Here is a 12,645-nt window from a genome sequence, read left to right as displayed (position 1 = left end):
GCGCCGTGCCTCGGACGGCGCTTTTTGTCTCCTCGCTGGGTTTTAATTTTTTTTCCTTCTTCATCCCTCTCTGGCCACTATGGAATTCTAATCTGAATCATGTTTGGATTGAAGCCGCCTCTGTATTACTTACCAGGTAAGCGAGCTCTGTGCGCCTCCCTGGGTCCCGCGCGGCGCCGGCGCGCCCCGGATCCCCAACCTAACTTACCCCTCCAGACCCCTCCCCCCACCCCGGCCTGGGTCGGGGCGGTGGGTCCGCCGAGCCCCCAGCAGACCGGCGGGCGCGCGCGGCCCCGGCCGCTCCCGCTGCGGTCCAGCCGGCGGTGTGTGCGCTACGTGCGGCGGGGAGCGCCCACCCGGCCCGCCGCCCCCGCTGCGCCGCCGCCGGGGGTTGCGCGTCTCGCTCCTTTTGTCTGCCTGCCCGGAGCCGGCTCCGGGGCGGCGGCGCAGCGAGCGGCCGGGGCAGTCGAGCCTTCCAAGGTGAATTAAGCACCGGGTGTGAAGTTACTTTCCCGCAGGCCGCCCTGATCGGGTAGCATGCGCCTCCCCGCCCCCAGTCCCCGGGATTATTTTCCTCTCCCTCCAGCCAGCCCCTTGCGCGGTCTCCGCGCGAGCGTGGCGCGCACGCCCCCCGCCCCCCTTCCTGCCTGGGATTCCCTGGAAGGTTTTGTGCCTGCGGAGGTCGGAGGAGGGGGCCGGGGGAAGCTCTGGAGGGTGGTTGGCGTGGCTTCCTGTTTCCCTAACCTTCCTGCGCGCTGACAGCAGCCTGCCCTGTAACTTTCTGTTTCGGGGCAAGTCGCACTTGCAGCCCAAAGGGGAGGGGGGTGACAGCGGGAGGTTTGGGGGGCCCCTCTTGTGTTGACCTTATTTGCACTTTGAAACCTTAAAAATAATTACATGTAGGCTAAAGGGAAGCAGGCGAGCCAGGATTCCTGGTGAGGGAGGTGGGAGCCTTGGTGATCCCTGGGGCCCTCCTGGCTGGCGCGCTGTCACCGCCTTCCAGAGCCCCCTCGGGTCAGGAGTAACTCAGCAGGCCTAACCCCCGGTGGGCCACGTGACCCGCAGGTCAGGAAGGCTGGTGTGACCGCTTGATCTAGGAATGAGCTGTTTTTATTTCCCTTTCCTTCCTCTCAGAGTTTTATCTTCCCTGGGCGTTGACACACAGTTCCTATGGAAGTTGGGGCGTCCATTGATTGGAGGGTTTGGGGGGACGTTGGGGCACTTTAGAGAGGAGAGGGGAAGTTTCTGGGCTTATGTTGGGGCTTTTAAAATTCTGCATAGGAGGCCGCCAGAGGAGGTTTAATGTTTGGCTGGCAAAAGGTGCACGTGGCCGGGTGTTGGGTTTTGAGTTTTTCCCTCTGTGTTCAGAAGCCCCTGTCATTTTGTCTGAGGCTCCCACAGCTGTCCTGGATCCCCTGGGGAGGAGCATGGGGGAGGGAATGGGCCCGGGGAGGACCCAGCTCTGCTAGATCTGACCCTCGCTGACCCTGAAACCGGGGCAAACGTCTTCACCAAGTTGATAGCATAGAGGGAGGCTAGAAGGGGGGAAGAGTGGAAAGGACTTCTCCATTCTGTGGGAAATCTGTCCATTTACTCTTGTTGAGTTTCTTTGTGGCTGTTTTGGGTCCCCAGCCCTTCCCAGGAACTGACAGATTCTATGTCTCTTGCTTGGTGTCTCCACCACTTTCACAGGAAGAATAGTTCTCAGGGTCGGCACTTGGTCTCTTTAGCTTGTATCTCTGTATTCTTGATCTCTTTTTCCTTCACTGCCCGAAATGCAAAGTTAGCACTTCTCTTCCCTCTGCACCGCATACACTGGGCGGGTCCGTTCCACATTAAAGCTGGAATCCCCAATTGACAAAAGGGTGCAGGGCCAAGTGCTCAGGCTGAGAGCCGGCTCCCCCCATAGGTAGACCCCGGGTGCCCAAGAGCTGGTGCCAGGGCCCTTTAAACCCAAGCTCTGGCCCAGCGTTCCTGCTCTGGCTGGCGGCTCCTGGTGGCCTCTCCACCCCCGCTTTGTACGTGCAGCGCCGCCCTCAGAGCTGCACCTTGTCTTAGAGACACTCACGACATGATTGTGGCAAGAGTGCATCTTCTTAAGTACGGAGCTCTTAAAAGCACAGGCATTTGTAATCTCCACCCCACTTTACCTGCCACTGGGTGACTGCTGGTGCACATTTATTCATCAGGTAACCGATTGTCTTTTTACACTGGGAGCCTCCCAGAGAAAAGGAGGAAGCGTCAGTTTAGGAAACGCAGAGCAATTAAGGAAAATCAGTCCTGGCTGATGTGAAGAAGCCCTGATCAGCAGAGGTGAGGGCTGCCGGTCGGGACCCTGGGGAGGTCAGTGCGCACGTCCTCTGGGTCTGTGGAGGCAGGTTTGTCCTCCACTAGAGTTTTCTTTTTTTCAATTGCCCAACTAGGGTTTGTATTTTTTAATTTTGCTATAATAGTGTAGAAAGAAGAGCCGTGGTCCAGTGGCTTTGCTTCCCTGGGCTTCAGTCAACTCACGTTAGAGTAGAAGGTGGAATTGTGAAAGGAGTGACCTGGTTCTGTGGTCACCCTCAGGCTCCCTTGCAAGTGCCTTCTGGGAATCGGTCCTGTAAACCCCATTCCCACCCCTGAGCTAAGTGCTGGTGTCTGCCCATTTCACGGAAGAGGAAAGTGAGGCTCAGGGGAGCTAGCAGTTTGCCCAGCTGGGAAGTGGTAGAGCTGGGCCGTGAAGCTGCCCACTGCCCACCACACTGGCCCAGGACGGAGGGGCCTGGATGCAGCCAGCCCGGCATGCTGTGACTCTGTCGCCTTAGACGCCTGACACGTAGGTGCTCTTCAGTTTCTGGGACCCCGTTGTGTCCCCACAGCCGGATCCTGTCACAGTGTCTGTAACTGCAGAGAGCCAGGGCCCAGAACCTGCCCGTCCAGCCGTTCCCGGGCGGGGGCGGGGGGGCAGTTCATTCACAGTCAGGCTGGCATCAGGCACCACTCCTCCTGTGTGTCGGGACTGAGGCCAGGCAGTGGAGGTTTGAAGTCCTGCTCTGCCTCTCCGGAGCCGTGACCTGGGGCAGGTGTCTTGAGCTCTCTGGGCCTCAGTTTTCCCATTTGTGAAGTAGGGTCCATAACAGGGTCTACCTCAGCGTGAGCGTAAGGCAGGTGCTGGCCCTCTGCGGCCCGCTGCTTGACTAGGTGAATAAAGTTTTCTTGGCACGTGGCCACGCCCGTTCCTTGACGTGTTATCTGTGGCAGCTTTCGAGCTAGAGCCCCAACAAGTCGGTGTGACCAGGACGGCCAAGCCTAAGATTCATTATCTGGCCCTTTCCAGGGAGGTGTGCTGACATCTGGTGTAAGGGATTAAACGAGTGAATCCTTGCGGGGTACTGAGGACAGTGCCTGGGATGACGTGAACACTTAGCAAGGGACAGCTATAGTAATCGTAATAATTATTATTAAGGTGGAATTAGTTGCAGAAAATCACAGGGCTTCTTAGCAGTCGAGCTGGACTTGAACTCGGGTCTTTGGACCAGGCCCCTCGCGCCCCATGACGCGGTGTCTGGCCTCTGGTGCTCATTTGCTGGTGGGGATGCTTTCTGTGTCAGGAGAAGGCGGCACAGAGAGCTGGGGACTGGTGGGTAGTGGTCGGGGGGTCTCGCGTGCCTCTTCTCAAAACTCCCTTCTGTGCACACCTGCGCCCAGCTACTCCCTTTCCGGAATTCCACCAGACTGTGAGCTCCACGCAGGTGGGGACTGTGTGTTGCTTTCCTACCTGACTCAGTGCCAGACCAGTAATAAAAATACTAATAAAAATAATGAGGAAGAGGTGGCAGCAGCCAGTCCTTCTGTGGTGCCCATTCCGTACCAGCCATGGGGTTAACGTAATCCCATTTGCCACCTAAAGAAACCGAGGCACAGAGAGGTTGAGGCCGCACAGGCAGTAAATGGTGCAGCCGGGCTTTGACCCCGGGCAGTCTGGCTCCAGAGTCCCTGCTTAATAAATATTTGTTGAACGAGTGAGGGAGGGAGTGAGGGAGGGAATTGGCCGTTGGTGTTGGTGGTGGCGCCCTGCTGGCCCCCTTATCTTGATTCCTGGAGTTCACGGAGGGAGGACTCCTCAGCTGTCAGCTGACCCCACCCCGGCCCCATGCTGAACTCTGGGTGACCCTGGCTTCCCCTGGGGATTTACTGTCCACTGCTGGGAAGGACACTCCAGATTCTCCAGTGAGGAAACTGAGGCCCGGAGAGGGCTGGGGCTTGGCCCAAAGCCACATGGCCTGCTGGAGGCTGCTCCCAGAGAATCCAGGTCTCCCCAGAACATTTTCTCTTCCCCCAGCTGCCTCTCTTCCCCGAGGGTCAGCTGGCCTGGGCCCCTCTCTACGCATCCTTTGACAGGCTTGCAAGAGATGGGCTTCCCCTATTGGGAGCTGCTGTTGCCCGGGAGAAGTAAACCTAGGCCCAAATGGCCGGTGGGGAGCTGCCTAGACTTTCTTTTTCACCCCCTAGACTGCTTCCAGAAAGCCCCAGGGTGTGGCCGTGTGTGGATCTGTGCTCAGGCCCACCTGGTCTGGGGGAGGCAGCTGGAGGTGAGGGCAGGCCAGAGCCGCGGACCTCCAGCTGCCCGATCCCGGGGTGCCCCCTCAGGAGCTGAAGCTGGGAGGGGGGTGGGTTGTCTGCAGTTGCCAGCTGTGACCGAGCTCATGCCCAGCTCTGGTTCATTGTGGGAAGCTGCTGGGTCATGAGCAAACTCACGGCTGTGGGGGGGGCTCCGGAACCACCCAGAGCCTGTTCTCGGGGCGGTTGGGCCTAATGGAATCTGACTCAGATAAAAGGACAGCACTGCCGTTTCAGTTGTGATGGAGAAAGCTCCTTATTTACAGCTCAGAAACTCAGCAGGGACAAGCATTTCGGCTCCCGTCTTGCACTTTCCAGGCAATCACTAATTAATCTTCCGATACCCCTGAGAAAGGGGGAGGGGCCGCCACGTTTCCATCTGTCAGGCTGGGAAAGCCAGGGGCCCTTCTGTCCCAGCTGCGGCCCAGCCCTTCACCAAGGGGCCTGGTCTGGTTCCCACCCCCCTGCTCAATTTGGTTCTCATTAAGATTTTTTTCTTGCCTTAAATGTGTTGTTTTTACTCCATGGGTGGGAATCTGATATGGCCCCACTGGAAACTCTTCTGCTTCTTCTTGACTCTTGGAGTCAGGAGAAGTTTCTTTTATGCTCTCGGAGCACTCATTACGATACCTGGATTCCTGCCCTAGAACAGGGCAGGGGCAGGGAAGATTTGCTTCCTTCTGTGCAGGAGGAAGTGGAGGGTTGGAGGGCAGCCGGCCAGGGCCACCCAGCTCCCAGGGACAGAGCCAGCAGTGGGATGAAGTGTCTGGACCTGGGCTTCTGTTCCAAGTCCAGGGCTCCATATCACTTGGACATGGACATGTGTGAACGGAGCAGCCCCACTGTGCTTCTCTCTCTCCAAGGTCAAGTACAGATGGGCCCCTCTGGTCATCTGGTCTACCCCACGCTTGGCAGCTAAGAACACAGACGTCTGAAGACCTTGAGGGACCTGTTGATTTCTTTTTTATTTACTTATTTATTTATATAAATTTATTTATTTATTTATCTTTGACTGCGTTGGGTCTTCGTTGCTGCACGTGGGCTTCCTCTAGTTGTGGCGAGCGGGGGCTACCCTTCGTTGCGGTGCGCAGGCTTCTCATTGTGGTGGCTTCTCTTGTTGCGGAGCACGGGCTCTAGGCGTGTGGGCTTCAGTAGTTGTAGCACGTGGGCTCAGTAGTTGCAGCTCGCAGGCTCTAGGGCCCAGGCTCAGTAGTTGTGGCGCACGGGCTTAGTTGTCCCGTGGCATGTGGGATCTTCCTGGACCAGGGCTCGAACCCATGTCCCCTGAATTGGCAGGCGGATTCTCAACCACTGCACCACCAGGGAAGGCCTGGACCTGTTGATTTCTAATTCTTAGATTTTTGGTGAGATTGGGTTGCTAGATGTGGCCTCTTCATCTACTAGGGAATGTCCTATCATACTGTACTTTGCAGGGAAAAAAAAATCAGGCATTAATAACCCCTAACGTGACCCTTTCCCAAAGGACAGTGGCCTCACCTCTTACAGGGTCTCTCAACAAAGCGGTTCTACATTCACATCTGGAATTGTCTCTCCTTGCTGGTCTGGCTACACAATCAGAAATTTTGAAGCCACTCGGGCAGGTGGGGGGCGGTGTATTAAGAAGAGGGAATTTGGGGGTGAGGGAGTAAAAAGAGATGCAGTGCCTTTTTTTTTTTAAGAGCTCCATATAGATTTAAAGTCCTTTTGTTAATTTAGGAACATAAAACCGTGTGATGTATAGCTTAGTTTGCTTGTAAAATTACTACGTGTGGCATATTTAGAGCTAGAAAAGCTTGGGGTAAAAGGGAGAAAAATCAGTGAGCATTTTTTTTACAAGTCTTTAGGGGAAAACGCATTTTTCCGGCTTGTTCCCACCAATGCCAGGCCTTCCACAGCTTCGGGTTGATGGTTGCCCTGAGCCTGGATTAGAGCTGAGGGCAGTGCTTGTTGGGGACTGGCCGAATTTGAGTTAATCTGCACCCAGGTCTCGCCCCCAGAGCCCGAGCCTACCCAGTGGAAGCCCACAGCCTTGAAAGATCAGGGCCTTCTTTCTCCCTCTCCCCCTGCAGAGAGACAGGAAGCGCCCTCTGACCAGGCCTGGACTGCCGCCCAGTGGGCATTTGGCCACTTACTTAATGGCCTGCGGGGTTGGGAAGTCATGGAACATTGGGCTTGGAAGGGACCTCAGAGGTCAGATGGCCCAGCCCCTCCCTCCTCTCCATTTGGTGGTCTCTGACGGTCACACCTGCCATGCTACCGTGGGTTGTTAGAATGTTGCTTTTTATGGGGAACATACACGTGCATTTCACTTAGTTCTGTGCTCCTGGGACACAAAACCAGTCTGTCCCTTCCTAAATATCACCGGTTTGAGCTGGGCAAGTGCTGGGCCCTGTGTTGACCCAGAAGGAGCGGCGAAGGAGGTCTGTGTCTCATTCTCAAGTTGCTTCAGGAACGAATAGGGAGCAAGATGAGTGAGGACAGAGTGCTCTGGAATCTCCCGGGATCAGTCACCCTGGTGGAGGAAATCCAGGAAGCCTCCGTGGAGGAGGTGGCGTTGGAGGCAGGCCTTGGAAGTGAGGTGTGCAGAGGCGGGGTGAGGCTGGGTGAAAGGAGGCTAGTACAGTGAGGAGGGATGAACAAGAATAGGGAAGCCACTCTTAAGACATTCAGCATGTTAAGTTTATGCCAGGTGTGCTGAGAACTGGGTGCTGGGCCTTCCCTGCCCTGGTGGAAGTGGGGGATGTGGATTGAGTAATACAGGGTAAAAAATGCTGGTGCCCGGGAGCGTGTGTAGAAATTTCTGGGAGTGCGGAGGAAGCACCGATTGGTTTTGAAGTAGGGGTGGAGTCAGCATCTGAGAGGCCACAGAGAGGAGGTGAAGTTTGAGCTGGCCTTTCTAGTCTGGGCACTTGAAAGGAAAGGCCACCAGTCCTGCTCTGATTCTTAGAGGTGCCTGCTGGTGACAGGGCTCTGAAGCCTGCACATCCTTTAAAGAGAGTGTCTAGACAGCAGGACCCCTTCTAGACTGTGAGGGCCCTGGACCTGAAGCACGAGAAGGAGAAAGTGAGTGGGCAGGATGGAGCCTCACTCAGAAGGGGCCTCCCTGGCTGCCCAGTGGGCCCTTGGGCCTCTCTCCCCACTCTGGAGACCAGGCAGCGGCACTAGGACCAGCCCTTGCCCTCAGAGAATGGGGGCCGGGCAGGCAGGGCCCAGCTGGTGGGAGGCAGCGCTGTCCCCGCGGGGGGCTGGGCCAGGCCCCTGGAAGATGGCGGCCTTCGCACTGGGCCTCCCAGGAAGGGCAGAAAGGAGAGTATTGGGGGAGAGGAGAGCTTGGCGAGGAGGGATAAAGCAGCGTGGTGGGAAATGAAGCCACGGGGTGGGTCGGAACCACGTTTGGAGCGTCTTGAATGACGTAAGGCCAGTGACACATGACCCTGATTCTGCTGTAAGTGGGTTAGCCAAGTTCATCTGTTTATTCCACGTGTGTTTACGACATGCCAGGCACTGGCCCAGGCACGCGGAAATACGGCCGAGAAGCTCCCAGGAGCCGTGCCCTCCTAGAGCACCCGTTCCAGCAACGAGCCCATGGCACTGCGTCCCCCAGTGCAGGCTCTGGAGAAGGGAATGGGGTAGCCAGAGTGTGGGCAGGGTTGGCCAGAGACCCGAAGAAGCAGAGGGGTTAGCCCTGGAGAGGGCTGAGGGGAAAGTCCCAGGCAGAGGGTCAAACACGTGCAAAGGTCCTGGGGCCTCAAGGGTGTCCGTGTGGCCACAGGGGCAGGAGGGGTGGGGGATGAGCTGGGAGAGCTGGGAGCAGAGGAGGGGGCAGTGTGACTTCAGCCGCTCCTTCTGGCTGCTGGGCTGAGATAGATTCCGGGCGGTTGGGGGGCAGGAGGGAGGCCAGCATGGAGGTGACCGCCAAGGACCAGGCCGGGCCAGGCAGGGAGAGGTGGGTCAGATGGCGGCGTGCCTCGTCCCATCTGTTTTAGGAAGGCGGCTCGGACAGCCTCCATCGTGGAGGCAGACTATCAGCAGAGGCTCCTCTCAGAGCCATGGGGTCCTGCAGGAAGAGGGCCGGGGGCTCTGAGTGTGGGCCAGCACCCCGGTGGTTCTCAGAATGGGGTTCCTGGGCCAGCAGCATTGGCACCAGCTGGAGCTGATAAGATGCAGCTTCTCGGGAACCCCCACCCCCGCACCAAGACCTACTGAGGCAGGAAGTCTGTGGTGGGGTCCAGCAATCTGTGTGTTCTCAGCCCTCCAGGGGATTCTCGTGCTCGCTCAGGGGTGAGAACTGGTCTAACACTTCGGCCTCACTGCGGAAACAAGCTGGCGGTAACTGGTCCCCAGGAAGTTTGAGAATGGAGTTTTAATTAACATAGGAGCCCTTGGCAAGTGAAAGAGCAGGGGATTAGAGTAATCGGGAAGGGCCTCCTAGGAAGAAAGTGGTGCGTGGGGTTTCAGGGCCTGCCCTCAGGTGGGTAGCAGCAAGAAGCTGAGGTTCCAGGGGTGCCCCTGTGGGGGTCTGCCTGGCGGGCTTCAAGGTCAGCGAACTTTTCTGATGCTGCAGTGCTGGTTGGAACAAAGACTCTGGGGTGAGAGCACTGGGGTCGATCCTGTCTCAGCTCCTGGCAGGCTGTGTGACTCTGGGCAGGTTACTTACCTTCTCTGGGCCTCAGTTTCCCCATCTGTTAAATGGGGCCAACGGTAGGGCCTGCCTCCTCGGGTTGTTGCAAGCATTCGGTGAGCTAATCTGTGGAAACGCGGACCAGGCACTGCGGAACCGTTAGCTGCGCTTACGTTTGGACTTCGCTCTGCCTGTGTCTTGGATTCTGGACGGATGTGAGGAAGGAGGCCCTTCCCGAGGGACCTGGATGAGTCATGCTTGATGGGGGGCAGCAGCCGGGGCAAGGAGCACATTGCCCGTGGCCCCTGGGGCTGGGCAGGCCCCTTTGCTCAGGCTCGAAATGGCTGTCAGCCAGCTGGGGCCATGCACGACGCTCTGGTCACAAGATGGTAAGTTCTAAATAAGTAAAGAAGAAATGGAATCGCCTTGATTAGATCGTCCTGGCCCCTTTCCCACTGCCCCCCATGTCAGAAAAGGAAAATGGGGTGAGCCCGGGACCCTGGGTCTTCCTGGGTGGCGGGTGGCGTTGCCAGACCGTCTCCAGTGGAGACTTTCATTTTAATGAATTCCTTCTCCGACCGCTCCACCCCCAGAGGACTCCAGTGTCACCCTCAAGCCAGCGACAGAGCCCACGCCAGAGGCAGACGGCACCTCGTCTCGTACACTGGGGCCTTCTTTGAAGCTGCCCGACACTGGTCTCCACCCCCTTGTCACTCTTGTCCTATAATTCATTTAGGATTAGCTTTCAGAGCTCCTCCAGTCCTAACTTCTGTCGTCTTGGTAACTGTGTCAACCGTTCGCTGGTTTCCCGTGATTATCTGACAAGAGAAAAGGGGGGCTGGCAGGAAACATAAAGGAAGGGGAGGAGGAGATAGTGCCTGGGTCTTAATTGAACTCCCTGGAGGGGCCCGGCGGGTGGGGCTGCCTGCCGGAGAGCAGTTAGAGAAAGGATGGGGTGAGGTGAGGCACCCCCCCGGCAGCTGCGTGCGGAGGCGGGTGGCACACGGGCTTCTCACCCCCTCTGGGAATGAGTGGCACAGGTATCCCCAGCCTTTATCTTAGATCTTAAGGGCCCAGGGCCAAAGATGTCACTCTCTCCCCCCGCCACTGCTCTTTTGAGAAGTCTCCCACCCAGGCAGACTTCACCGCATCTCTACTTCAGCGCTCACCGTGACAGCATGCTGGCCCGTGGTGGGGTGGGGCCCCATCAACATCTCCCTGGACTCCCTGGGATGGAGGAGGCCTTCATAAGCACGCGTGTGGTTATAATACGATGTCGTTTATTATGCTCACGTGTGCGGCGGGTCAGGCCTTCAGAAAGGGCATGATGGGGTGCAGGTGGTCTCTGCTTCACGAGGCCTGGGGCCTCTGCTAGGAAGACTGGGAGGCTGGAGGCCGTTTGGTGGCCAGGCTCGGGAATCATCTGAGGGCTTGTTCCACCCTCTCGTCCGGCAGGTGATGCTGGCTGCTGGCCAGGACCTCAGCTGGGGTTCTCAGTCCCGGCACCTCCGTGTGGCCCCTGCACGCGGCTTGGGCGTTCTCACATCATGGTGGCCTCGGGGAAGCCGTGCTTCCTACGTGGGGACTCAGGGCTCCAAAGGCAGGCGTCCCGGCTCGCAAGGGGGAAGCTGCATGGCCTTTTGGGACCCAGCCTCAGAAGTCACGCAGTTTCACTTACGCCACATTCTGTTCCTTACAAGCGAGGGATGAGCCTGCCCGGGGTCAACTGGAGGGGAGTGAAGCCCCACTTGTCGATGTGGGCATAGCGAGGTGCTAGCAGAGCTTGGGGGTGGGAGGTGGTGGAGCCTCTTCGGAACACATACTCCATTCGCCTGCTGGCTCTGTGTCCGGGTAGGTGGTGGCCTTGTCTTTTCCAGGGACAACTTCCCAAGTGTCCTGAACTGTATGTGGTGGGGCTTCAAGCAGAGGCCTTGGTGTTCTGGTGAGGCAGCAGGGAGGTGCACGCCTAGGTGGTCTCCCACGGCAGCCAGTATCCTCCAGTTTCAGGTTCACTATCCCTGTACAAATAAGGGTTGTTTCTCAAAATAAGGGCTTGTTACTTGTCACAGAAGAAAGACCAGCCCCTCACCGGGATCAGCGAGAAGCCTAGTGTGCCTTTTGGGGAGCTGCTAATGAGCTCTGTCTGATTTTTATGAAACTCCGTGGTAAATTATTAATTTGGGCCAGAAATGAAAGTGTGGAACCAGAGAGGCTCATGAATATTCATCCTCGGCTTCAGCGTGCAGGGGTGATCCGTGGCTAGGGCAGCCAGCTAGGCTCGTGACCCAGAGACGGACGAGGTACCTGGGGCGGAGGCTCCTGGGAAAGCTCCCACCTTTGTCTCGCTCAGTTTCTCCATCCATAGATGGGGCTGATGACTGACATCTCATTATTAGCATAGTTGTAGCTAGAGCAGGGCTGGGAGCGGCTTGAGAGAGGGGAGCATTCGTCAGAGGGTCCCTGACCCCTGGGGTTTCACCGCAGTGACTCTGTCGCTATCATCGAGTCACTGACGGTGGGTAACGCCTGCCAGGAAGAAACCAGCTGGCCGCACTGCTCTTGTTTCCGGCTGGGATTGGAGGTCCAGGGCAGGCCCCCCGGGTCTCCCCAGCTCAGCGTGGGAGCACAGCAGGCCTCTGCTGGTGACTGCAGTCTCATGTCAATGTGTGTTTTCCCTGCTTCTCGGGAACCCGGGACTTCTGATCACACTGTCACCCTAGCGTGCTGTGGTGAGGGCCTTGGAGGCACGCTGGGCTCGTGTGGGTTTGGGTGGGTCTCTTCGGGGCTTTGCACCTGCCCTCAGCTTGGATGGGCCTGTTTGTGTCTCAGCCCCTGCCTGGAGATCGTCTCTGCGTGGAGCTGAGGCCACTTCCTGCCTGAGCCCCGGGCGTGGAGGCGGGGGTTTCGATCCCCCGCCGCCTGGCAGAGGAGGACACAGAAAAGCGAGGTTGCTGGCGGCTTCCGGGGTTAGAGCCAAGATAGGACCTGCAGCCCCGGGTTCCCAGGTTGAACCGGCGGCTCCTCTCAGCAAGCTCTTCAGAGAAACGGCTCTCGGGGGCAGGCTGAGCTGCCAGATGGGATTAAATGTCGCCTGTCTGAGTCCCAGGGACACAGGCTGGTTCTGAGGGCCTTGTCCAGGGTGGGGGAGTCCTGGATGGCCTTGGCCCTTGGTCAGCGTTGGCCTTCGAGGCTTTGGCGTTAGGGGAGATCCTCAGAGCCCAGGCCGTGTGGGGGGCACTGCCCAGTGTGTGGAGGTGAGAGGAAACGTGTTGGGGGAGGAAAGACCTTGCCCTTGACCCGCCTCTGCCCTTGATGCTCAGGGTCTTCCGGGGTCCCGAAGGTGGGCTGCAGGCGGGCTGTTGGAGGCCTGACACCTGCTGCGTGACGAAGCCGCGGCACTCCTCCTGGCCTGCAGAGTGGTT

At 57.8% G+C, this 12,645-nt stretch overlaps 1 protein-coding gene across 5 annotated transcripts in view; it reads left to right on the top strand.

Annotated features, from left to right (window-relative positions):
* The window catches only part of GSE1 (Gse1 coiled-coil protein), a 414,806-nt gene that overhangs the window by 309,962 nt on the left and 92,199 nt on the right, over window positions 1-12,645 (top strand). Inside the window, exon 1 of one of the 5 annotated variants that reach the window (XM_049704034.1) lies at window positions 5-136. The exons of 3 other annotated variants lie outside the window; for them this stretch is intronic. In XM_049704034.1, the coding sequence (XP_049559991.1) occupies window positions 100-136 (37 nt within the window). In that variant the 5' untranslated portion in view covers window positions 5-99. Of the gene's footprint in view, window positions 1-4; window positions 137-12,645 lie in introns of those variants that run through there. One more of the 5 variants, XM_049704035.1, reaches the window with a different exon arrangement.

This window comes from Orcinus orca, chromosome 20 (assembly GCF_937001465.1).
Source record: "Orcinus orca chromosome 20, mOrcOrc1.1, whole genome shotgun sequence".
NCBI classification, from domain to species: Eukaryota; Metazoa; Chordata; class Mammalia; order Artiodactyla; family Delphinidae; genus Orcinus; species Orcinus orca.
The sequence above is the reverse complement of the archived record's forward strand: the minus strand, read 5'-3'. Positions and strand labels throughout refer to the sequence as shown.